At 42.7% G+C, this 27,228-nt stretch overlaps 1 protein-coding gene across 1 annotated transcript; it reads right to left on the bottom strand.

The window, feature by feature from the left end:
- Positions 1 to 1,700: 1,700 nt before the first annotated feature.
- Positions 1,701 to 26,226, bottom strand: DNAJC18 (DnaJ heat shock protein family (Hsp40) member C18). The gene is made up of 8 exons (XM_079917706.1): positions 26,122 to 26,226; positions 24,270 to 24,456; positions 18,653 to 18,798; positions 15,137 to 15,322; positions 13,945 to 14,054; positions 12,820 to 12,929; positions 9,881 to 10,053; positions 1,701 to 5,056 (listed from the first exon to the last, which is right to left on the bottom strand). Exons 1-8 carry the CDS (start codon positions 26,159 to 26,161, stop codon positions 4,932 to 4,934), a joined length of 1,077 nt encoding a protein of 358 aa, XP_079773832.1. The 5' UTR covers positions 26,162 to 26,226; the 3' UTR covers positions 1,701 to 4,931.
- Between the last annotated feature and the right edge of the window lie 1,002 nt (positions 26,227 to 27,228).

The following is a 27,228-nucleotide window of genomic DNA, read 5'->3' on the forward strand; positions in this document are numbered from 1 at the left end:
TGGTAGAGCCTTGTTAAGTATTAGGCCATACTGAAGACTTTGCTGATTTTTATTACAGGGGCAAAAGAAAGGTACTGAAGTATTTTAAACAAGAGGGTGATATGCTATAATTTATGCTTTGAAAAGATCTCTCTGGTTGCAGCAAGGTGTACAGATTGGAGATGGCCCTAAGTAAATGCACAGACTACTTAGGCAGCTACTGCAGTGGTTTCTGGTCAGAGAAAGTGGATGGTATTTGGGAGTCAGATGGTATCAGAGGAGATGAAGAGAGAAGATGGATTTAGGATGTTCTGGAGGTAGAATTTATAGGACTTAATGATGGAGGGGATATGGGAAAAAGGGAGTCGAGGTGTTTGGTTATCTACTGCTGCAGACTACCACAAAATGTAATGGCTTAAAACAGTAGCCAGGGGACTTCCCTGGTGGTCCAGTGGTTAAGACTCTGCGCTTCCAATGCAGGGGCCGCGGGTTCAATCCCTGGTCGGGGAACTAAGATCCCACATACCGCTCGGCGTGGCCAAAAAAAAAAAAAGAAACAAACATGAGCCAGTGTATTATTTGCTCATGGTTCTGCAGTTTGAACCAGGCTTGGCAGGGCAGCTCATTTCTGCTGTGATCATCAGCGTGGGTGGCAACCAGTTTGGCTCAGATTGTGTCTGGGTTCAGTTCTTGCTGCCAGCTCAGTTGTTTGGTTCTCCTCTGCATGGCTTCTCCATGTGGTTAGCTTGGTGGTCTCAGGGTGGTGGGACTTAAATGGAAGCTGGTTTCCCCTAAGTGCAAAAATGCAAGCTGCTGGTTTTGCCACATTCTATTGATTAAAGATCAAGGCCAGCCCAGGTCAGAAAGGGGACTATACAAGGTCATGAATATTAGGTGTGGTCCACTGGAGGACACCAAATTAAGTCTACCACACAAAGTCTCCTGGGCTTCTGACTTCATATTTGGATGGATGGTGGTGCTATTTGTGGAAATGGGAGCACTCCAATGGTGTTGCTTCTATCCCCATTTAAAAAAAAATCACTGCACTCTGTATGAAGGGTGATTACATTTCAAATCTCTTTTCCTCAGAATTGCTTTCACTGACCCTCCATCCTGGATTAAATCCCATTGTTATAGATTCCCAAGCTTCCTTTGGTCTCCCCTTTGACATTCATCCCACTGGGGAGCATTGTCTAATTGGCTCCCCCATTAGATGTGAACTCCAGGAGCCATGGTACTGGGTCTCACTTGTTTCCTGACCCCCATCCCAAAAGTTCAGCCCACCTGGTACATAGTAAGTTCTCCATCTTTGCTGAATTGAATATCACCTTAATATTTCTTCACATGAAATGTATTATTATTACATTAACAATGTCCTGTATTCCTAAACCAAGACTACCCTAACTGAGGACTGTTAGGAACAAAGCCAGCAAGGAACTGGGATAACACCTGATGTTCAGATGCTAAGTAGATTTGATGTGTACATTGGCTGTAATATGCTGCAGCTGCTGACATCTGATGGAAAACAAATATTGAATTGGTGATGCCACCAATGCTATCTATTATGCTAAACACCAATAATTCCATTGATGTATGAGGGAACACTGGAGCAGAGGTCAACAGCCTGTCTAGTCCTAAGTGGCTCCAAGGAGTCAGGCAATATGCAGTACCTACGGGTGCCATGGGCAAAGGTAAAAGAACAAAGGAAAAATATAAAGCCATTCTTTTTATATAAAACCATTTAATTTATTTCTGTTAAAATACACTCAATCCAGATGTAATGGATCAGGTGACCAGATTTTTCAGGATTCTTACTCCACCAGGAGCTGATTCCATCTGTGTCAAACCTGGCTCTGGTCACAGAACATTCACATCTTTAATTCCAAATACTGAATGTGATGCAAAAGATGTAATCAATATGTAACACACAGGTATATAGTTACTTGGTGGTCACTGCACGAGGTTATCAACAATGCAGGCTCAAAAAATAAGATGTATAATAAGTTGGTCCTTTCCAAAAATAAATATATTAGGACACTAAGCTTATACCTTAAAGGAATCCAAAATAAATACTAATTAAGCGCTAGCTCCTGTGAGGAACAGTGCATGCAGACAATGAACCCGCGTGTGTGGCTATTCGTAACAGAAAGCTCTGGAATCCCAACAGTGCCTCCTCACAAAGCCAGTCCTGAGTGTGAGGATGTAAATGAGAGTAACACATAGCTTGGCTAGGCTGCTGGATTCCACGTTCCAGTGGGGTTTGGAGTTCGGCGTAATTTCTAATAGTTTCCAACAGAAAGAACAGCAATGGCATTTTCTTGCTGGTCACTTCTCCCAAGCTGTGAGGCCTGGAGCTGATCAAGGAAGTTCAGAAGTCTTCTAGTTTGAGCAGATGAACCCCAGGGTTGCTAATCTGGGGACACGGATTCCTTTAAACTGCAGTGCCCCTTGTGATGAGAAGGGTTTTCATCCCACCTTCCTCACTGTTGATCATTTAGTGCAGAGGGCACTTCCATTCTTACGAGAGCTTCGCCTTCTGCTCGAGCCTCAAGCCCTATTTCTTAGCCCCACTCCCATCACGCATCTCCAGTCTGCATTTGTGCTCACAGAAATAGTCTAGAGTTGCATGCCAAGTTCTGAGAGCAAGAATACGCCATGCCTAGAGAGTTTATATATAATAAAAACTTTCCAAATGATGTAGGCAAGAGGAAAATGCTTATTTTACCACCATGCAGACAACCCATCTAAAATGCAACCCAGGAAATTATAGTTTAACAATATTCTGGACAGTACCAAATAGATTAAACTATCCTTCAACCCAAAGCAAATACCATTCCCTTCAGGAAAACCAGATGTGAGTGTTGCAGTCTATTAGGTAATAAATAAAACAGTACCATCAGTGCTATAAAAACAGACAACAGACCTGACATTTAATGAAGTGAGTTAGTATTGCCTCTATTTAGTATCATCACAGATAACTCATCTCTGCCATGAAATCCAGGTGTGACTACACTATTCACGGGCATCTAGAGCAGAGTCTTGTACCTTGTTAAGTCAGTTTAATTAGGGCCCATTTTCTAGCAGAGATTGGGGTTGGGGACAGGGGAGCTTTGATTTTTGTGTGTACAGGAAAACAACTTTCTATAGCTCATTTGGCCCACAGGCACATTTTACCATGTAAATCCCTTCAGTCACTCAGAGGGGATCAAGGAAGCCCCCCAAAACCCAGGAGGATAGACTTCATTGGGTGACAAAATCTGACTATCTCTGGAGCTGCTCTCCCTCCCTACAGCTGAGTAGGTGCCCCTACCAGCCACCAAAGTCCCACTCTTTACCTCTGGACTCATCTCCTGACCCTGTGGGATGCCCACACGTGGGACAATACTAGATACATCTGCCTAAATCACGGCTATGCATCTGAAAGGAGAAACTCTACTTTGGAAACAAGTTTTAACGTAGACTCTCCTTCCAACAGGAACTTTTCTTCCATCCCGAAGAAAACATGGAGTGTAGACTACATTTACCTACTGATCCTTCCAGGTTCAGATTCATGATATAATCTGGGCAGCTCAATCCTGGTAGCTCACCTCCACAGGAAGGCCCAGAACCACACAGTCCAGGCAACAACTTCCGTCCTCCTTGTCACCAGTGGGAAGAGCTGCCTGCTTTTGTTTTGTACACAGAAGTGGTGTAGAGAGGTGTCCTGAGCGGATATAGCACTGCCATAGAAAGGATACAGGATCCCAGGGTGGGGGGAGGAGCATCCTTGGGAAAGATTCTGCTTTAACCAATATGGCTAGAATTACCTGAGCAATGGGGATGATCACACACTTCCTACTTGATAGTCGGCCTACCATCTAGCTCTGTCACAACAAGTTGTGTGACCCAGTTCAACCATGCATCCTCTCTGGGCCAATGTTCTCATTCCATACCAGGCACTCAACAAATGTTGACTACATGAAAAAGCATCTCCTATCACAAACTACAGGGCACTGGGTTAAACAAAGTGACTGCTGGGGCCAACGCCAGACCCCCATAGCCTCAGACTGAGGGTCTTTCCCCTCTATCTCTAGGCTTGAGCAAACAGCCCAGCTGGCTGGCAGTGCCTCCTCTTAGGTCTGACCACTGTACCTCTGTGGGGTGTAGGGACTCAGCTCAAGTGTGATGCTGCAAGGGGAAATGTCAAAAAGAACATTCTCTGAGTTCTGTGATGGACTAGGGAACCTGCACTGAGCAGCTGAGACTTAGTCTTGCATTTTACCTTCACCCCTGGCCCCTGCTTCCATGTCCATTGAACTGTTTCACTCAATAACTTAATTTCTGGGCTCTCTACAAGAGAGAGGGTTAAGGAAGTAAAAGAAACTCAAATTAGGCAGTTTGCTAATGCTAGTAACTCTGAACAGAGATTAGACAAATAGAAAACTGTGGACTAAAACAGTTTACATTTCTCCACATTTCCCTTAGAAAATGGAAAGTTGAGTTGTTCCAACAGCTGAATCTGGTGGGGAGACGATGACTCTAATGAAGGGAGAGGTATAATTCTCAGTGCACATTGTAAACAACCAATATTAAGCTGCTTTGGCTAAGCCTAGGAATGACTGGCTATTGAGACTTCACTGAAGGGAAGAAGAAAGAAAATATGAATCTGCTCTGGGGTGCCCTGAACTACCTTTCTAGAGGCAGGGTAGGCGCAGAGCAGGGGGCTGAATCTAATGCTTTGCCATTAATTCAATTTAGATGACCTGCTCCTGGCCCCCAGAGCCAATCCCCGGGAAGGAGTCTGTGATGACAAGTCTGGCTCCATGCTGAAGCACCTCCAACTCTGCCCACCAAACAAAGTTAGCAAATTGTAAAATGTTCATCATTTCCTAATTTTGTATTATACAGTGGAATTAGGAACATAAACAGTAACACGCAGCAAAACCCCGAGCCTGCATAGGACTACCATCCTCTCAGCCACCTCTGCGTAGGCCAATCAGTTTGGAAAGTTTTTCACAGTTTTCAAGTTTCAGTGACTCTGCCTTCTGTTTCAATCGTTCATCTCTGTATAATCCTGCCAAATTGGTCAACTCTGACTCTGAAAGATAAAAGAGGTAACAATTCATGAAGAAAGTTGAGCTCCTCTGTTTCACTTCAATACTTCTGGAAGCAAAGCTCCTTTTACTTTAATGCTTTTTCTTTCAATTAAACTTGAGAAACACTCATTTACTCAAGAAACACGTATCAGGCAGCTACGCTACACCAGGTGCTGAGGATTAAGGGACACCTGTGATCCTGAAGTCCAACAGTATCTGTGCTCTATTACAAAAGCACTGGACTTAGTTCTTATCAATAGAACATTTGGCACCAGACTTAGGAAACCTGCACGCGTGCGGTAAGAGGAGACCCTGTTTCAGGGCTTTCCTACGAATGGTATTCAGATGGCAGTTGGGAGAGAATGGAGTCCAATCGCCTGTTCCTGTCATCTGAAACAAAGACAGCTGCTTCATCCTTCCCTCTGCATTGCTGGATCATAACTCATATATGCGGACCGACACAGAGCCCTCCACCGGCAGGCACGCTTCTATAGAAGGCCAGGTTGCTGGCGGCGTTCTTCATTCCCTCACCACATGTGGGGCCCCTAACTCAAAGGCCAAAGGCAGCTGGGCTCTTTTAAAAGTGAAATCATCTGGATCCGGTGACCTCTGTCTCCTCGAAGAAACGTATTTCATTTTCTCTTCATGGTGGAGAAAGTCATTCTATTTTTAACCAGAATATAATCTCTGCTGTCCTCCCGGACTCAACAGTGGTTTGGCTGCCTCTCTTTTTTATTCTTTTGTATAGTTTCAGAGACATTCGTAGGAAGGAATACCTGAAAAGCAACTCCAGAGACGTGTTGTGTATTAACATGATGGCATGCTTCGAGGGCCTGCGTGGCTTCTGAAAGCCTCAAATAGCAGGCAGCTACTCAATGTTTAAAGGACCACACTTGTGAAAATGCTATTTTAATCATTCTGAAATATGTCTATCCATTCTTAGTCATCTTGCTGACAGATTTTGTTTTTCTTGGTGGAACAAGAGGCACCTGTCTGATTAATCAGCAAACTGCCTGGAAACAGGACTTAATAGCTAGCCAGAGGGAACAATGCGCAGTGGTTTCTGAATAAGTCTCTATCAACCAAAATACAGGCATTTCTGCTCACAATGGTTCTGTTCACACCAAGTAAGGCCCAAAGTGCAGATTAAGTGCAGGACTCCAGGGTGAGGGGTGGGTATGCATGAAAACCCACCCTCTGTGATGGGGGTTCAGAGGTTGAGCCCTGGCCCAGCAGTTGCTTGGCAAACAGGGGGTCTCCTAGGCTCTAGAACAATGTGCTCTCACCCCGCGGCGTGGGGCCTGCAGTGCGCGCCAGCCAGAGCTTGCCCCCCACACAGGCATCCTCGCAGGTGACGTGGCTTCATGGCGGATCATACACTGCACCCAAATGAAAGCCCTCTGCTCCTTCGTTCTGCCCAGAGCTAGGCACTGACTCCATTTGTCTGGCTTCTTTGGCATGTGGGAAACCTGTTCAAGAGGGCTCTGTGAAATCAGGCTGTCCCTTTGGTCCTCTGAGTCACAGTTACACCAGTACATAGAGCAGATCCTATGGCTTTGCTTTTCCTTGAAACGATTTCCTTAGGTTTTTTGTTACTGACCTTATCCAAATGTCTCATTGCCTGAAATCTCATTCCAGAAAACATTAAGGGCTAGTGATTCTTACTGTTTTATACACTGACAACCACTGTAATAAGCTGATGAAAGAGAACTGCACATATATGAATGCTTTTCTCAAAACATGACGTTGCTTTTTTAAAGTTCATTGAAACCAGTTTTCAATGCTCCAGAGATTGAGAGCAATGACCTTGCTCTAGAGCAATGACCTTGCACAAGGGCAGTGTTTCAAGGAACTATGTCGCACACCCCCATGATCATGCTTGGAGAAACTTCTCTCCAAACTGCCAGTGAATCCTTTTGCACTTCAATGAACAAAAGGTCAACTCAATGAATATGTTACTTTTCACAAGTTCTGTTAATATTCAATAACTTCTAAGAAAAAACAAAATCTTTGGCAGGGGCAGGATCAAGAGAACATCTTTTCTTCTCTGCAAAATGTTTCCCGTGCCCTGAATGCCAGTGTAATAGATGGACAGAGCATTGCACCTTCAAGGTAAGCTGACTCAGGCAAATTGCCAAGAGAGGCAAGTCCCAAAGCCTCTCTCAAAAACACTCTGCATGCATGGGCTTCCCTGGTGGCGCAGTGGTTGAGAGTCTGCCTGCCGATGCAGGGGACGCGGGTTCGTGCCCCAGTCCGCGAAGATCCCACATGCCTCAGAGCAGCTGGGCCTGTGAGCCATGACCGCTGAGCCTGCGCGTCCAGGGCCTGTGCTCCGCAACGGGAGAGGCCACAACAGTGAGAGGCCCGCATACAGCAAAAAAACAAAAAACAAAAAACTCTGCATGACAGCCCAGATCAGAGTCCTGACAGCTGGAAGACCCTGACAGATCCCAACGACCATCATGATCCAGCCTCATAAGACAGTGCTGCATCCAGTCAAGCAAGGCCAAGCAAGGTCTGGATTCGGTCAGGATCCAAACACTTACTATATGCCAGACACCATGCTAAGCGTTATACTCATACCATCTTCTATAATCCATACAACCTCCTTGGGAGGAAGAAAGCAGAGCAAAGAAATTAACAAAAGATTTTAAAAGACAGTGGCTAACTTTGCTAAAAACAGTTTCCATTAGGTATTTTGCCACGAGTGAACTTTGTTCTCAAGCGGGTTTATTTTTACAACCTCCATGTGCTAAATTTAACCATGCTGGCTGCACTTGCTGCTGGATCCGGAGGGCAGATGCTGCTTGTTCTCAAATGGCACTTGGGTTGTGTGGAGGCTCCGGATGGCCACCATCCTTAAATGCCAGAAATAGATTTTTAAGGGGTGTGTGCTGATAACCCCCGGGTTGGAACTTGTGGGTACACGCATCATGCTCACCCACTGGATCTGTTTATACCTGGAGAGTGCCAAAGCCCTGAAAGTAGGCCTCATGAGGATGGCGACAAAAGCCTAGAAGCCACCTTAGGTGTAATCCTTACCATGAGCCCTCTGCATAATTTCAAAACCCTCTCAGAGTCTAAAATAATGGAGACTCTTAGGACATACACTGTGGCCTTCACCTGATTTGGATCCACGTTTATAATGCCTTTAAGTGTAAGGCCTCTATCTTGCTCCAAAATTCTTTCCTGATTTTTGAAACTTGCAAAACCTAGTTTAACAGTGGGTAGGGGTACTTCCTGACCCCTCAGTTTTTTCAATAAAAAAGCAACTTCCTCCTCCTGCTGAATTCCCCCTTACATCCAAGTCATTGCCTACCAAGCTCCTAATGCACCTGAGAGGTCAGGTGGGCTCTGCCCTACAGGAGTAGACGGCAGAGATAAGGTCCCTCAGGGGCAGGGTTAGGACACTAGCCCTGCTCAGTGATTCCTAGTCCTCAGCAGTTTCACTGTCTTCCAGTCCTGAGAATCCTCTCTTCAAAAGACATTTGTGGAGCATCTGTTCTGAAGCAAAGACTGTGCCAAGGGCCTGGGACACAAAATTAGTAAGACATGGTTTTTGCCCTCAGAGAGCCCAGAGTCCAGCAGGGAGACTGTCATGTACCTACAGAACATGTTAACATGGTGAGGGTGGCACTGTCTTAGCAGGATGAGCAAAGTGCTTTAAAAACACAGAGGAAGGGGCTTCCCTGGTGGCGCAGTGGTTGAGAGTCTGCCTGCTGATGCAGGGGACATGGGTTCGTGCCCCGGTCCGGGAGGATCCCACATGCTGCGGAGCGGCTGGGCCCGTGAGCCATGGCCGCTGGGCCTGCGCGTCCGGAGCCTGTGCTCCGCAATGGGAGAGGCCACAACAGTGAGAGGCCCGCGTACAGCAAAAAAAAAAAAAAAACACAGAGGAAGGAGAGACTAACTTGGGGTGGAGTTGGGATGCATGATGGGTCAGCGAGGGCTTAGCAGCACTGTGACTGAGGATCTAAATTTATCAGGCACTGTTAGATGTTTAACAATACCCAGTGACAGACAAGGTTTTAAAAAATGAGTTAGTTTGCTTTTTAAAAATTAACCAAAGCCAAGTTTTATAAGATACAATTACTAATGGATGTGTGTGTGTGTGTGTGTGTGTGTGTGTGTGTGTGCGCACGCACTCCCCATGAACACTCACTGAGTTTGGAAGCCAACACTGTCACCCCCATTGTCTCCAGGGAAACAGTGTGGAAGGCCTGCTCCTGGGAGAGTCGCTTTTATTCTGTGTGGCCACAGCTGATTGGAGGGGAAGAGAAGGGGCACCGAACTCAATAACAACAACCTATAAAACTTTGGTTAGGTTGGATCAATCAGATTTCCCTCTGGGAAATGTGAAATTAGGAAACCATGGACCAAACCAGCGAGCTACTTAAACAGGAAACTTGTGATGTAGAAAGGGGCCAATGACTTGTGGGGTTGGGGAAGTTGGGAGAGTGAATAGGAGGGTAGCAACCAAAATAAGCCATGGCAAATTAAGGCTGTGAAGGAGGAGAGCTTGAAAAAGCAAAGAAGTTGGCAGAGAGAGGAGAGAGGGCAGATAGGCAGAGAGATGTAGAGACTCAGAGACAGACAGACAGATAGGCAACTAGTACTGCCGAAGTTCCTAAGATTTCCCAGTCCTGGCCACATGTATCCTGTCAATAAACTTCCCTTTTTTGGTAATATCCTGAATGGGCCTCTGTCCTATCCCTGTTCACGTAAACATGAGTAGCTCAAACAAGGAGAGAGAAGGGATCAGGAAGCTTGGGATGCCTCAGGTTGGAAGCATGGCACCAGCTGAAGCCCCTTTTAGAGCATCTTACTTTGTTGTTTCTCCTTCCAACAACTTGTCTGGATGTAATCAATGTAATCCTTTTCTATCGTCTTCTCCAGGTCACGCAGAGATGCTCCTCTGTAGGCCTTGTCAAAGTTTTTATCCACAAAGTAAGGCACCTGTAGGTTCTGGGTTTCTCTAGAAATGGTGTAGCCCAAGGTCCTGAAACAAGGAGAGAGAGGCTCAGGTATGCTTGTGATACTTGGCAATATCACTTTTAGCACTGGCCTCACAGAGATCATTCACACAATCACCTCTTCATGGGGCAGATGCAGATATCATTTTCTAATACATCTAACATTTATTATTGCCCAAGCAAAGCAGTAAGTGTAATGTCATCATTGTTGCTATTATGTGAGCATATTAAATGGATTCAGTCTCCACATATTTATTTCCTTAAAGGATTCACCTCCCTCTCTTCTCTCTCTCTTTTTTTTTTTTTTTGCGGTACACGGGCCTCTCACTGCTGTGGCCTCTCCCATTGCGGAGCGCAGGCTCAGAGGCCATGGCTCACGGGCCCAGCCACTCCGCGGCATGTGGGAACCTCCCGGACCAGGGCACGAACCCATGTCCCCTGCATCGGCAGGCAGACTCTCAACCACTGCGCCACCAGGGAAGCCCTCTCTCTCTTTTTAAATTTAAAACATATATCATGAAGGTTTGTCTTACATAATTATGAAATGATTACCACAATAGGTTCAGCTAACATTCATCTTCTCATATAGATACAATAAAAAGAAAAGAAAGAAGACAAGAATAAAGGAAAAAAAACCTTTCTCCTTGTGATGAGAACTCTCAGGATTTACTTTCTTAACTTTCCTATCATTTCCTATCATACAGCAGCGTTACTACTGTAACACTGTGTTGTACCTGACATACCTTGTACTTACTTAACTTATAACTGTTAGTTTGTACCTTTGACCATCTTCCTTCAATTCCCCTTCCCTCTCTCCTCCACCTTCGGTAACCAGAAGTCTGATCTCTTTTTCTGAGTTTGTTTTTTTTTTTTTTTTAGATTCCACATATAAGTGAGATCATACAGTATTTGTCTTTCTCTGACTTATTTCGCTTAGCATAATGCCTTCAAGGTCCCTCAATATTGTCACAAATGGTAGGGTTTCTTCATTTTTTATGGCTGAATAATACTCCATAGTGTGTGTGTGTGTGTGTGTGTGTGTGTGTGTGTGTGTGTGTGTGTGTGTGTGTGTGTGTGTGTTCAGGTTGTCTCCATGTCTTGGCTACTGTAAATAATGCTGCTGTGAATATGGGGGTGCAGCTATCTGGATTGACCTCTCTTAGACTGCTTTCTGTGTTAAAAGTAGAATGCTGAATGCTTAAAAAACAATTTGTATATTGTATAGGACCTAGCATGGCACCTGGCGCAGAGTGGCTATTGGTAAATGTTGGATGAATGAAATGATTGTTACTATAAACTATTTAAAAATAACCAGACAGCTTATACCAACTTAGTTCTAATTTTTAGGACATGATAAAAAGTACTTTACACATAGCCATTAGGTGAGAACTGCAAAAACTAAGACAAAATATTTCAATGATACCTCCAGGCTAACTCTCAGTGGGTCTAAGATATCCAAAGGTGTCTGGTGCTCAGAAACTTTAACAGGTCTGGGTTAATTGAAGTCTAACCATAAGAAAGTACAGAAGGGAGTTCAAATTCAAGTTAAAACAATGTGATGGCAATGTGCAAAATCCAAGCTGATTTTGTCCAAATTGGACAAAATCCATCTTAAAGGAGTTATATTTGACCTTTTCCTAGCCTTTTCCTTTGATCTCTCAACTTATGGATCTTGCTGGATGTCTAAGAGCCATGACTGCTCTTGCCTCCCTCTGGGAAGCTGTTATCAGGGTAGCTTCCTGTCTGTCCCACTGGCCTGACAAGAAAGGAGGTAGCAGTAGCATATGGAGAAATATGGGAAGTCAGGAAATAAGAGGGAATCAGGCCATTGTGTCCTGACAGCAATAACCTCTCTCTGAGTCTCAGCTTTCCTCTCTATAAAATGAAGATATTGATATAGAATGATAGTCTTTAGTCTACAGTGATCACCAACAAGAGCTCTTCCTGTTAGGTACGGTTCCATGGAGTCCACATTTTGAAAGGTTTTTGTCTGCTAAACTATAATAGTAATGACTCATTTCCCATTATTAATTAAAAAAAATAATCCAGTGATTCTCAGACTTTAGTATGGACCAGAATTATCTGGAGGGCTTGTTAAAACTCATATTGCTGGTTCTCACCCCTAGAGTTTCTGATTCAGTAGATATGGAGTAAGGCCTAAGAGTCTGCATTTCTAACAGGTTGGCAAGTTAATGCTGATGATGCTGGTCTAGGGATCAAATTAAGAACTGATTTAACTGAAATAATTAATTGAAGAAATTAAAAAATTCCTATCAGAGCTCAAATTTTCCATGCAATACAAACTTTATAATGATTTCTATATTTTTAGCAAAAGCAAAGAAATGAGATACTATGGTTTGACTGTATAGCCTTATGAATAAATGTACTATTCTTGCAATTTCTTAAATTGGAAATAATCACTAGATCTTAGTTACTATGTTCTCAGACTCACAGGGGTCCAGCGATACTATCACAAGCTCAGTAAGGTCCTTTTTAACTCTAAAGTGGAATGTTAAGGATTTAATCTGAACCTGGAGTTCGTCTATTAATCCTTCAGAAACCAGCCATTGCTATTGGGCAGCTGACCAGATGATGTCGCTGTAGAACAAAACAATCCAGGTCCTGAGTGCCTCGGAAACTGCCTAAAGAACAATATTTTTGAGTCTCTGCATTATTACTATCCAGCTGTTCCTTTAAACACAAAATCAGTGTTTTCTACAACAAAAGGTGAAATGGAATGTTAGTAATGTACCAGCTTGTTGTTAAGAAATATTTATAAAGATTTGACTTACGATTTATAGAATAGACTATATGGGGGATTAGCAGCTAGCAGCTGAGTAATCACAGATATAATCACAATCACCAGAACTGGAAGTAACTGAATAAATGCAGAATATGTAGTCTGAAAAAGAAAAAGCATTTGGTGTAAGTGCTCTTCATCAATATAAAGCTTATTGAAAAGAGAACAGTTTTCCCAAAGAAAATATGAATTACTGATGTACTGCACATAGCCCAAGGCTTTTCTGGGAAGGTTGTACTTTCTGCTGAGAGGTACCAAACAGCCCCATTCTGTCTGCTGAAAAGGCTGAACAAGGCCCACCTACAATCTGGATTGACACTCAGTAATCCTTCTGCAGCCCCCTTTTCTAAGACCAATGAAGCAGACACCTGTGCGGGAGCTTGCCCAGACTGTGACTCTCATGAGGTCATGTTATTATGCAACTCTGTTGCCTTGGCCTCAGCTGAACGGACTGTGGGACATCTTGGGGACATCAAACCGTAGCAGGGATGATCACATTCTCCCTCCTAAGCGTCTGGGATTGAGATTCATCACCATTCACTGCTAGGCAGTCACTTGAAGAAAGGACACATACTCTCAGGCACTGTAGACTGGACATTTGCAAGGGGAAGCAGAAAAGCCAGGCTGCTTAGAGAGAACAAAACAGATGCAGGCAGGCAGGAAAACAGGAGACAGTCTGGCCCCAAGAGTCATGGAGAGCACAGCTGCATGGGGGCCTGACAGCACCCCAGTTCCTGGTTCCCATCTGACATAAGGCCCAGCAAGCTTCCTGCCCTTAAGCTTCATGAGACTCCCTTGATCTCTTACCTTAAACCCCCTTTAGTATTGAATATTTTGAAGGGGGTTCCTATTCTCTGCAGTCAAGAAAACGTTTTTCAAGACAGCCCCATAGGTGAACAGATTTCCAGGGACAGTCACCAAAGAATGGATTGGGGAGGAGGTACCATTCTGGCTTATTTGGGCCAATTATCCAGCTCTTCTTGCCAGGCTTCTGCTTTCCTAAAGCACATTTTAGCAACATATCTCAAGTTGAACTTCAAAAACCTGATCATACTACATAAAGGTCAGCTCAGTACAAGTGTTTATGGGCAGCTCTTGTCCTGTCCTCCCCAGGTACCTGAGGCTTATCTTCTTCCTCTTCCTTCCGTGTCTGCATCCTCTCGTGTCGGTGCCGCCGGTGGTAATAGTGGGAGTCATCTGTCACGTTTGAAAACATATGAATGTTTCCTGGAAAAGAAAGAAAAATACTTAGTATGCATTATGGCAAACACCCCTTCCTTGCCTTTTCCAAGGTCCTTGCTTCCAACTAGGTTCTCTGAGGGTAGAGTATTGTCCCATTTTACTCAGTAGAAAAATACAACAGTAGGTATGTCAAGTGAACCAGCTGGAAATGGGACATGCTTAGCTCTCTCGCCCTTATTTAAATAATCCTTTGTAACCAGTGAGTGAGAGAACCCCAAGAGGCTAAGAAAGAAAGCACTTGGGCCACGAATCCTGTCTGACATGCTCACGTCTGCCTCCTTGCCCAATATCAGATTATGTCACTAGTATCTTTAATAGCACCTAACAAAATTCAATTTACTTGGGCTTCCCTGGTGGCTCAGTGGTTGAGAGTCCGCCTGCCGATGCAGGGGACACGGGTTCGTGCCCCGGTCCAGGAAGATCCCACATGCCGCGGAGCGGCTGGGCCCGTGAGCCATGGCCGCTGAGCCTGCGCGTCCGGAGCCTGTGCTCCGCAACAGGAGAGGCCACAACAGTGAGAGGCCCGCGTACCACAAAAAAAAAAAAAAAAAAAAATTCAATTTACTTCCCAGGCATTTAATTAACCCAACTTCCAACTCTCTGGGGGTACTTTTCTAACCTTTACCTTTATATAAATGCTATTTTGCAATAATGATAATACAGGCATTGCTTCTAATTTATAAAACACTTAAAAAAATATCCAATCCTCACAGCAGCCTTGTGAAGTTGGTATTATCAACCCCATTTTTAGGTAAGGAAACAAGATCAGATGGACTAAGTCAAAATCATGCATAGTTGGATGGTGGAGACATGCCTTCAACCCCAGATTATCTGATTCCAAAGTTTGCTGTTGCCACCATACCACAGTCCCTCTATTCAGATCCTCAAACAGATCCTCAAAATATATATGAATTTTTTTTTTTTGGCCACGCCGAGCAGCATGTGGGATCTTAGTTCCCCAGCCAGGGATCGAACCTGCACCCCCTGCAGTGGAAGCGTGGAGTCTTAACCACTGGACTGCCAGGAAGTCCCTATGACTTCTTAAACAATAATTTTGGGATACTAACCGGTAGGAAAATGTCCTCCAAAGAAGACGTTGAACAGCTCTTCTGGAGTGATGTCGGCTTCAAAGTCCCTGTAATAATTATAAGGTCTGGCTCGAGGGGTAGTGAAAGTCACCTGTTCATCTCCATATTCATCATAGCGGAGTCTCTTGTCAGGATTGCTCAGGACTGCAAAGGCATTTCCTATTGCTGCAACAAAAACAAAAAGCATCTGAGTACATAGTCTTTGCTGTAGCTGAGGGTGATCATAGTAGTAGCAACGAAGAGCCCGGAATTGATTGGTGCTGGACAACTTCACAGTGACCCAAGGAGAGGTGCTTGGGCCTAGAAAGTTCACCAAAGTGCTTGCCCTTGAAATCTTCCATGGTCTAGTCTGATAAGCCTGAAACAACACTGGACTCAAGATGAACTAAGAAGTACTGTTCTCCGTCATCAAAAATGTGTTATTTCACTTGAGAGCAGTAGTTTATGGTTGGAAACAGCTCCTACATAAGTAGTGGTATTCTAACATGAAGTCACATACAATCTCCTGAATAAAATAATCAGTAAAAATCCTCCTGCTTGGCTAAAAGCAAAGTCCTCACTCATCAGTCTTATTTCAGTTTACTTTTTTTTTTTTGGCTGTGTTGGGTCTTCGTTGCTGCGAGCGGGGGCTATTCTTCATTGGGGTGCATGGGCTTCTCATTGCAGTGGCTTCTCTTATTGTGGAGCACAGGCTCGAGGCACGCGGACTCAGTAGTTGTGGCACATGGGCTTACTTGCTCCGCAGCATGTGGGGTCTTCCCGGACCAGGGATTGAACCTGTGTCCCCTGCATTGGCAGGTGGATTCTTAACCACTGTGCCTTCAGGGAAGTCCCTCAGCCTACTTTTAAAAATGGTCTTTAGGGCTTCCCTGGTGGCGCAGTGGTTGAGAGTCCGCCTGCCGATACAGGGAACACGGGTTCATGCCCCGGTCCGGGAAGATCCCACATGCCGCAGAGTGGCTGGGCCCGTGAGCCATGGTCGCTGGGCCTGCGCGTCCGGAGCCAGTGCTCCGCAACGGGAGAGGCCACAACAGTGAGAGGCCTGCATACCGCAAAAAAAAAAAAAGCAAACAAAAACAAACAAACAAAAATGGTCTTTAGAAATTAAGAAATGTATCTCCAGGGAATTCCCTGGCTGTCCAGTGGTTAGGACTCTGTGCTTTCACTGTCGAGGGCCTGGGTTCAATCCCTGGTCAGGGAACAACAACAACAACAAAAAAGTATCTCCAACGTCTCAAAGAGGGATCAAAGACTGAATAGATTACATATGCATACCATCACTTCTCCTCCCTATGCACAAATGTGCAAGCTTTTTCCAATTTCATTTAAACATACAATCAGTACCAACAATCAAAGAAATCTTGAAAACAAATTTTAAGACATTCCTACCCGCCTACCTTTAATTCAGTCAACACTATCAGAAACATAGTCAGAAAGAGCATTTCCTTATGATTCTTCTAGCTAGGGAATTGTATTAAATATTTATAGCAAGGGCTTCCCTGGTGGCGCAGTGGTTGAGAGTCCGCCTGCCGATGCAGGGGACACGGGTTCGTGCCCCGGTCTGGGAAGATCCCACATGCTGCGGAGCGGCTGGGCCCGTGAGCCATGGCCGCTGAGCCTGCGCGTCCCAAGCCTGTGCTCCGCAGTGGGAGAGGCCACAACAGTGAGAGGTCCGCATACCGCAAAAAAAAAAAATTTATAGCAATAAAACTGCTAAGCAGAAAAAACAAACAGAAAAGCCTAAACAGAGTTGCTTAAACATTCACATCCCTTGAAATCTGGCAGATTTCTCAGAGAAATGGCATTAGTCTGTGAGGTACCTTACATGAAGGTGTGAGGAAATTGTGGGTTATCTGTTTCCTGGTAGAAACTGTGGGGAGAACTAGATTCACAATGGCACATCAACAAGGGTAGCTTGCCCAATGAGGTAAAAGCTGACTTTAAAAAATGTCTCAGATCTATCATTTTTTTACTTTTTCTTTTGAAAAATTTCAAATCTCCAGAAAAGACGAAAAAATAGTATAATAAAAACCTTTACATTTATTCATCAATTGTTAGCATTTTACCACATTGCTTTCCTCAACTCTCTACACATACACATATAATATGTATTCATTTTTCTTGCTGAACCATTTGAAAGTAGGCTGCAGATATAATGACACTTCACCCCTAAATATTTTAGCTATGTCTCCGGAGAAGAAAGATATTCTCCTACATGATCACAACATCATATCATAGCTAAGAAAATTAACATCAATTCATTATCACCCAGTGAATCCATGCAAGGTTTATGAGTTACATTTGGTTTCATGTATCTTTAGTTACTTTTAATCTAGAACAGTCTCCCCACCTTTTTTGTTTTTCATTATATTGAATTTTTTTAAGAGTAGTTCAGTGTTCTTTGTAGAATGTCCCATATTTTGATTGCTTCTTTATTAGATTCAGGTCAAACATTCTGGCAAGAATACCACACGGTATTACAACATGTAATGTTAGGTTGTTCTAGTATTGGTGATGATAAGTTGGATCACTTGGTTAAAGTGGTGACAGCTAGCTATCTCCGTTATAAAGGAAAATTTCCCCTGTGTAATCAATAAGTATTCTGTGGGTGATTATTTGACAGTATGTGAACATCCTATGCAACAACAACCTATCACCCAATAGTTTTGGCATCCATTGATAATCCTTGCCTTAATCAATGACATTCCTGAGGGTGAAGCTCTTAAGTAAGATTTTTATTTATGTGTTGGATCCAAAATATTTTTTAAGAATATATCACTGGGGCTTCCCTGGTGGCGCAGTGGTTGAGCGTCCACCGATGCAGGGGACATGGGTTCGTGCCACGGTCCGGGAAGATCCCACATGCCGCAGAGCGGCTGGGCCCGTGAGCCATGGCCACTGAGCCTGCGCGTCCAGAGCCTGTGCTCCGCAACGGGAGAGGCCACAACAGTGAGAGGCCTGTGTACCGCAAAAAAAAAAAAAGAATATATCACTAAAAGTATCACGGAAATCAATGGAAAAAAGATTCGATCTATAACCATGTTTTTGCTCTTTACAAAGCTGTATAAAGCTTTTTCATACATGTTAATAACAGGTTTCATAACAAATATTTTGATGGTCAAAGAAGTTTGGAAATGCTGTCTAGGTCCTACTTGCAAGCGGCCACCAACCTATAAGTTCCACAAGAGGAATCATATCTGTTTTACTCACCATGGCACCTGGCACATAGATCTTCAATAAAGATTTGCTGAATCAAGGAATGAAAGGTTCCAAAAGGTGTCACAGAGAAACCAAATATTTTTTCCAAAAGAAATTAAAGTAAGTGAATGAGGACAGGAGAGAGCTATGCTAATAATCACTATCTAAGAGGTGTGGCAGGAAAAAACAAAACCCTGCTTGTGGCCTTATAAAACAATTACAGGGGAGGCTGAAAACAACTTGCTGTGACCAAACAACATAAGAAGGGCAGAATTAAGCATTAGTTTAGGATCAGACCTTTGAAAGCATCTGTTGCTCCAGGAGCACAGTTCTTGTCAGGATGAAATTTCAGGGCGAGTTTTCGGTAAGCTTTCTTAAGCTCTTCATCACTGGCATTTCGTGAAACCCCCAGAATTTCATAGTAATTTCTGCATTTCTTGATCCTAAGAATATAAATCAGAAATATTTTTTGGTATGTCTACAAAGGCCCCTTTTGTACAATTAACTGCAAAATAGTAAATCAATCCTCTCTCCAATCTGTGAGCCCCAAAACAAACCTAAAAGAAAACTGGTGAACATGTTAATGAAACATACAATTCACTAACAATGTCCTCCTCCCAGTGAGAGCTTAATTCCTTTCCATTTATGTAAAAAACATATTTTTTTTTTACATAAAGTAAAGTATTTTTACATCTAATATTTTTACAAATATTTTTACATCTAATTTTTTTTACATCTAATATTTTTTTCTTTCTATATCCCTGCAAGTGGATAGAACAAGTATACTAACCCTTATAATACTAAGGCCCAAGCTAAGTCCTCAGAGTTGAACCACTGGACAGCAAAGTCAGAAGAAATACCCTAACCATCCTTTTTTTTTTTTTTAAATCTACCTTTTTTTCTCCTTATGGCTATCTGTTTAAACTTTGTTTTAAAAAGTTAATATATTCACATGGTAGAAGAAAAATATCCAATAGTACTAAACTATATACAGTGAAAAATCTTCCTGCTTCCCCATTCCCTGTCCTCCAATCTCCTACCCTAAGAATAACCACAGTTAGAAGTTTTCTGTGGGGCATTCCCTGGTTGCCTAGTGGTTAGGGTTCTGGGCTTTCACTGCCATGGCCCAGGTTCAATCCGTGGTCAGGGAACTGAGACCCTACAAGCTGTGTGGCACAGGAAAAAAAAAAAAAAAGTTTTCTCTGATTCCTATGTACAGAGAGAGTACCTGTATAGAGACTTCCCCATTTTTTTTTTACATAAATGGAAGTATATTATAATCACCCTTCTATATCTCATTTTTTTTAAACTAACAATTTATCTTGGGAATTGATCCATAACTTATATAGATGAAAAGTACAGGGATAACAGTTTAGACCACCAGAGTGTTGGTTCTGAACTTTCTGATCTAAGAAGTCTTTTATAAAATGATATAATGGCATGTTATACAGCCTCTCAAAAATTCCACTGTATAATCATGAAGGAATGAGAGTGAAAAAGGCAAATAATATGTTTGTATTATCATGAAGATAGTTTTAAACTTGCAGACCTCTCCCCAAAAGGGTCTTGGGGTTCCCAAACCACACCTTGAGAGCGGGTGGACTACAGCATGAACTCTGGAGTAAAAACGCCTTGGTTGGCATCTGATCTTGCTGTGGACTTAACTCTGTGCCTTTGTGTTATCTTCTGAAATGGGCTGATAATTACACCTATATTTCACAGCTGTTATAATTAAATGAAGTATTCATTAAAATGCTTGATAGCATCTGACATGACATAAATATTGGCTATTATTACAAATCTACCACATTCTACAGATGGTCAACAGGCACTTGAAAAGATGCTCAACATTGCTAATTATTAGAGAAATGCAAATCAAAACTACAATGAGGTATCACCTCACACTGGTCAGAATGGCCATCATCAAAAAGTCTACAAATAGTAAATGCTGGCAAGGGTGTGGAGAAAAGAAACCCTCCTACACTGTTGGTGGGAATGTACATTGGTGCAGCCACTATGGAGAACAGTATGGAGGTTCCTTAAAAAACTAAAAATAGAACTACCATATGACCCTGCAATCCCACTCCTGGGCATACATCTGGAAAAGATGAAAACTCTAATCTGAAAAGACACATGCATCCCAATGTTCATAGCAGCACTATTTACAATAGCCAAGACATGGAAGCAACCTAAGTGTTCATCGACAGATAAATGGATACAGAAGATGCAGTATATATATACAATGGAATATTACTCAGCCATTAAAAAGGAATGAAATGCCATTTGCAGCAACATGGATGGACATACAGATTATCATACTAAGTGAAGTCAGACAAAGACAAATAAGATATGATGTCACTTATATGTGGAATCTAAAAAAATAACACAGATGAACTTATTTACCAAACAGATACAGACTCACAGACATAGAAAACAAATTTATGGTTACTAAAGGGGAAAGCAGGGGTGGGGGTGGAGAGGAGGGGGATAAATTAAATCAGGAGTTTATAATTAACAGATACACACTACTTTATATAAAATAGATAAACAACAAGGTCCTACTGTATAGCACAGGGAACTATACTAGTATCTTGTAATAACCTACAGTGGAAAAGAATCTGGAAAAGAATATATATATATTCAGTTACATATAACACTGCTGCACACCAGAAACTAACACAACATTGTAAATCAACTATATACTTTAAAATAAAAACCTACCACATTCTTTTAAAAAGCTGCATATTCTTGCATTTTATGGATGTATGTACATTCCCTACTGATGGGCATTTAAAGTATCTCCATTTTTTTGCTACCACACAATTCAGTTAGGCAGGCAGAGACCCAGAGCCTTGTTGAAGAGTTCATAGTAAGTCAGTAACACAGTTGGGACTATAATGCAGGGTCTGGAATGCCGGTCAGGGCCCTTCCCCAAGAGCTGCCCATGAGGATCCTATGGATTCCCCACCCTAGTTTCTGATCCCTCCTTCCATGGCAGATCCTCCCCTGCCTTTCTCTTTCCCTCTCTCCCTTATCAGATATATAATTTGAAAATATTTTTTCCTGTTTTGTGGGTTGATTTTTCACATTCTTGATGGTATCTTTTGAAGTACAAAAGTTTTTAATTTTGATGAAGTCCAATTTGCCTATTTTTTCTTTTATCCCTTGGGCTTTGGGTGTCAACAAGAAATCATTGCCTAATCCATATGTCACAAAGCTTTACATTTGTTTTCTTCTAAGACTTTTATGGTTTTAGCTCTTACATTTAGGTCTTCGAATTAATTTTTGTATTTGTGTGAGGAAGGGGTCCAAGTTCATTTTTTCGCATGTGGATATCCAGTTGTCGCAACAACATTTGTTGAAGACTAGTCTTTCCCCCATTAAATTGTCTTGGCACTCTTGTCAAAAACCAATTAACCATAAATATAAGCGTTTATCTCTGGAGTCTCAATTCTATTCCATTGATCTACATGCCTATCCTATGCTGGTGCACACTGTCTTCATTACTGAAGCTTTGTAGTAGGTTTTGAAATTGGGAAGTGTGAGTCTTCCAACTTTGTACTTCTTTTTCAAGACTGTTTTGGCTACTCTGGGTCCTTTGCATTTTCATATGAATTTTAGGATCAGGTTGTCAATTTCTGCAAAAAAGGGTAGCAGGGAATTTGATAGGTAGCAGGGAATTTTAATTTGTGTTAAATCTGTAGATCAATTTGAGGACTATTACCATATTACCAATATTAAACCTTCCAATTCATGAATACAGGCAATCTTCCCATTTATTTAGGTCATCTTTAATTTCTTTTAATAAAGTTTGTCGTTTACAATGTAAAATCTTACATTTCTCTCATTAAATTTATTCCTAAGCATTTTATTCTTTTTGATGCTGTTATAAATGAAATTGTTTTCATTTTCAGATTGTTCATTCTTAGCATATAGAAAAATAATAATTTTTGTACATTGATCTTATACTGAACTTTACTGAAGTAATTTATTAGTCCTAATAGTTTGTGTGTGTGTGGGTATTGCTTAAAATTTTCTATACTAGATCATATAATTTGTGAATATACTTTTATTTCTTCTTTCCAATTTGAATGGCTTCTATTTCTTTTCTTTACTTCTTTTTGCTTAACTGCCCTGGCTTGAACTCCTAGCACAATGTTGAATAGAAGTGGCTAGAATCTTGTTCCTGTCCTGTTCTTGATCTTGGAAAGCATCAAATTACTCACCATTAAGTATGATGTTAGCTGTGGATTTTTTTTTTTAATTTAAGGAGGTTTTTTTTAAAAAAAATTCTATTTATTTGGCTGTGCCAGGTCTTAGTTGAGGCATGCAGGATCTTCATTGTGGTATGCGGGATCTTTAGTTGCAGCATGCAGGATCGAGTTCCCTGACCAGGGATCGAACTTGACTCCCTGCATTGGGAGTGCAGAGTCTTAACCACTGGACTACCAGGGAAGTCCCAGCTGTGGATTTTTTGAAGATGACCTTTATCAGGTTGAGGAAGTTCCCCTCTATTCTTGGTGTGTTGAATACTGTTATCATGAAAGAGTGCAGGGTTTTGTCAAAAGCTTTTTCTGCACCTATTGAAACAATCATGTGACTTTTGTCTTTTATTCTATTAATATGGTGTATTACATTTTTTGATTTTCATGTGTTAAACAACCTTGGATTCCTAGGATAAATCTCACTTGGTCAAGATATATAATCCTTTTTATATGTTGCAGAAATCTGTATCCATCTTGTGATGACTTTGTCTGTTTTTGGTTACAGGGTAATAATACTGGTCTCATAGAATGACTTGGGAAGAATTCCCTTCTTTGGTATTTTCTAAAATAGTTAATGAAGGATTAGTTAATTTGTCTTCAGACATTTGGTAGAATTCACCAGTGAAGTCACCTGGGCCTGGGCTTTTCTTTTGGGAAATCGAATTTAACCATTTCATTCAAGTTATCTAATTTATTGACATATAATTGTTCACAGTATTCTCTTACATAATCATTATTTTGTAAGATTGGTAGTGATATCCCCTATTTTACTCCTGATTTTAGTTATTTGAGTCTTCTCCCTTTTTTTGCTTGGTCAGTCTAGCTAAAAGTTTGTCAATTTTGTTGATATTTTCAAAAAACCAACTTTTGGTTTTGTAGAACTCTATTGTTTTGCTATCCTCTATTTCATTTACTTCCACTCTATATTATTTCCTTCATTCTGCTTGTTTGAACTTAGTTTGTTCTTCTTTTTTTAGAAGATTAGGTTATTGATTTGAGATTTTTAAAAAAAATATAAACATTTATAGCTATAAATTTCCTTCTAAGTATTGCCTTAGCTGCATCCTATATGTTTTGGTATGTTGTATTTTCATTTTTTTAATTAATTTTTATTGGAGTGTAGTTGCTTTATAAGTGTTTTCATTTTCATTCATCTCAAAGTATTTTCTAATTTTCCTTGTGATTTCTTCTGTGACCTATTTGTTATTTAGGAATATGTTAATTTTCACATATGTGTGAATTACCCAAATTTTCTTCTGTTGTCAATTTCAAAGAACATACAGTGTTTGATTTTAATCCTTTTAAATTTATTAAGGCTTGTTTTATGGCCTAACGTATGGTCTATCCCGGATGATGTTCCATGTATACTTGAGAAGAATGTGCGTTCTACTGTTGTTGGGTAGAATGTTGTACAGGTGTCTGTTATGTCAAGCTCGTTTCTCCTGTCTCTCTTACAGTAGAAGCAGGGCAGTTACTTCAGATTATACCCTAACACTCCACTTCCACCTAGCCTTGCCTCTGAGGTCAAGAAGCTATTGTGCTTCAATAACAGTAATAAAAATAATAATAGCAGTCAATACTTACATAACACATCATCTGTGCCAGGCACTGTACATAAAATCACTCATTTAATCCCACCACAGGCTCACCTTTGTACTCCAAGCAGCTGCTCCTCAGTATAAGTGGCACTCCCCTCACCCTGTCGGGTCTGATTCCACTCATGCTCAGACTTCTTTTCCTTTTGTGCCTTCCTGCAGTTACAGCAACCACAGGGGTCATGACTTTCAGGAGGTCTGTCTTCTGGGTATTTGTTTCTTCTAACTGCATCAATGTAAGCTGCAAAGCAACGCACCTCCATGAGGCTTCAGTCTGACCTGCAAATCAACTTTGCTACTGGCCTTAGCTATCTGGGAGGCTGCCTGTAGGCAAATGAGTGTGAGGCCCAGGTTACTGACATCATGCTGACTTCTAAACACCCATACAAAGCTGAAGAAACATCTTCCTTGAGAAAACAATACAGAGGCAACCATGAAAAACTTTTAATGCCAGCAACATGAAGCATAATAATGTCCACCATACCTACAGTCATCAGTCAGCAAATAATCTTCACTCAGAGCCAGTAAAGGGGCTCAAGAGGCATCTGCCCAATACCTTGGCTTTAGGGCAGCACAGGGGAAGCCTATTTCTCTGTGGTCCATGGTCAGAAGTGAATTGATCATAACACATTATTTTTTGTCACAATGCCTCCCACCACTAAGATTTAAAGTAGAAATGAGTTCAATTTTTTAACTGACAGTTATAAAACTAATATGTACAATACATTTGGCTAGATAGATCAAGGAGATATATGCATAAGACCTAATCCTGACCACAAGGAGGATATAGTTTAAAGGAGAGGATTTAATTAATCATAATGCCTGCAGAGTACAAAGAGGGCCATAGCAATATAGTCAAAGAAGGCAGAGTACTCGTGTCCTGTATGGAGGATCTGGGTAAGATTTAAAAAACCCTTTTTCCTGCTTAACATCTCTTACTGACTACCCACTACTCGGTGTCCAAATTTCTTATCATGGGCCCAGCCTGTCTCTCCAGCCTCAAATCTCAACACAATTTCCTTTGTAGTCTATGCTCTAGCCACACCAAACTCCCTTCAGACCATCAATGCTTTCTCTTTTCTCTGTGCCTTTGCACATGCTGTTCCCTCTGCCTGCAAAACTATTCTCTAAGTAGGTCTGGCTAACTCCAACGCATCCTTCATGTCATCATACCTAACACTTTCTTCATGAGGCCTCTGACACCCAGGCCACGCTGAGTGCCTAGTCAGTATGCCCCTCAAACCTACGACCTTGCTGTGTAGCCCAGGACATTCTGGCCCTGTTTTGTAACTGACTGTTTACCTGTCAAACTTCCTTAGTAGACTTAGAGTTCTGTGGGCTCCGGGGCCCATGTCTGTCAAATCCCGCTGCAGGATCAGCATAATGCAGAGTACATAATAGGCACTGCCTCAGTACTCTTTGCCTGACTGTAGGATGGAAAAAGCTGGCCCATCCGTCCTGATGCTGGATGCAGGGACAAGACCAAACCCAGGCCGAGGGTCAGGCAGCCCAGTTTGGAGGCGAGGATAAGGACCGGGTAAGCAAGCTGCGGGAAACCGCGTCACCCCGCTGACCCCGGCGCAGGCGGGCCTGACAGCTGCAGGCCCTGGGCGGGGCACGGGCCGGGGCGGGGCTGGGGGTCGGAGGCAACAAGTCGTCACGGGTGACTCTGGGTACCCGGCCGGGTCCTCAGCTTGAGCCAGCGCTCCTAGTTTCCGGATCCCAGCCCCCTGCCCTGGGAGGTCTCCCTCCTCACCAGGAACCCTACTCAGGCCCAGCATCTTCTCATAGACCTCCATCCTTCATCTCAGGCCCAGGATCTCAGCCCCTTCAGGCGCCGTCAGGAGCCCCATCCCTGATTTCAACTGACCCTGCCCTGTCCCACGCTCCGGCCAGGACCTGATACCTTCCGTCCAGCGCTCCCCGCTGCCCAGCGTCGCTGCCATACCGCTTCCCAGTCAGCAGGTCTGCCGAGCCTCCCCCGCGCCCGAGGCTGAAAGGGAAGGGGGCGCCAAAAAGCGCGGGGCATGCTGGTCATTGTAGTCCAATCCATAGTAGCTGAGGGTCATTGGACTACAATTCCCAGCAGGGATCGCGCCAGGAGTCGCAGATGCAGTGGTGTGAAGGGGCGCGACCCTTGCTGCCAGTTGACTGCTTTATGGCTAGCGGCTCACAGTCTGCACCTGCGGCCACGGCGGGCCGCGCTTTTCCTCATTTGTAGAGTGGGGATAGTGGCTTTGGCCCCGCCTAACACTTCGGACGTTCAGGGAGACGCAATGAGATCCATCCTGGGAAAGGCATTGCAAACTATGGGCTAGAGGGTGGCATTATGACTATTTTTATCCTTAGGGATGTCCTTTTTAAATATAGCTGATGCCTGTTCTGTGCAAAGTGTATGTTCGGTCCTGGACAGGTTTTGGTGATGTCGAACCTAACCCTAGGGAGAACCAAGAAAATAAGAAAGTGAGAGATATATGTGGTTAGAGGGCGTTTCCTCTGGCATAGCTTCATTAGAGGGACCGATAGGAGTCAGGGGTAGAGAAAGAAGAAAAAGGCAGGTATTGGAGCTGGCATTAGATCCCCTATCTTTGCTGTTCCTTATCCTTCATTCATCCCATCCTACTTCAGGGCCCCTCCGAGACTTTTCTCCTCTCCTCCACCCCATTCGTTTCCTTGGCCCATTCCCTTCTTTTCTGAAGGACCAGGCTCTAGGAGATTAGTAAAAAGGAAATGAAATATTCCTGCTTTTCCCCACCCAGGTTTGTATGGGACCTAGCAAAGAATAAAAGGAATTCTTCATAGGTGGATAGGTCTGGTGTCACTGACTCATCCCTGCAGGTGAATTGGGATGGCCAAAAATCAGGTCTGCAAAAGTGAGAAATGATCATGTACATCCCCAAATAAAAAATTACCTAGAATTCATTGAGATCTTACTCAGGAAGACCAAATCAGTTATGTCAATTATGATATCAACCAAGAGTTACTTAGGTAGTTGGAGTGGAGTGGGGAGATG

Source organism: Stenella coeruleoalba, assembly GCF_951394435.1.
Source record: "Stenella coeruleoalba genome assembly, chromosome: 3".
Classification (NCBI taxonomy): domain Eukaryota; kingdom Metazoa; phylum Chordata; class Mammalia; order Artiodactyla; family Delphinidae; genus Stenella; species Stenella coeruleoalba.

Coding starts and splice junctions, on each gene's coding strand:
- DNAJC18 (XM_079917706.1), bottom strand. CDS start 26,161: ATGGCAGCGACGCTGGGCAGCGGGGAGCGCTGGACGGAAG. Junction 15,323..18,652: donor AGCAACAGATGCTTTCAAAG/GTCTGATCCTAA, acceptor TTTTTGTTGCAG/CAATAGGAAATGCCTTTGCA. Junction 12,930..13,944: donor AGGAAGAAGATAAGCCTCAG/GTACCTGGGGAG, acceptor TTTCTTTTTCAG/ACTACATATTCTGCATTTAT.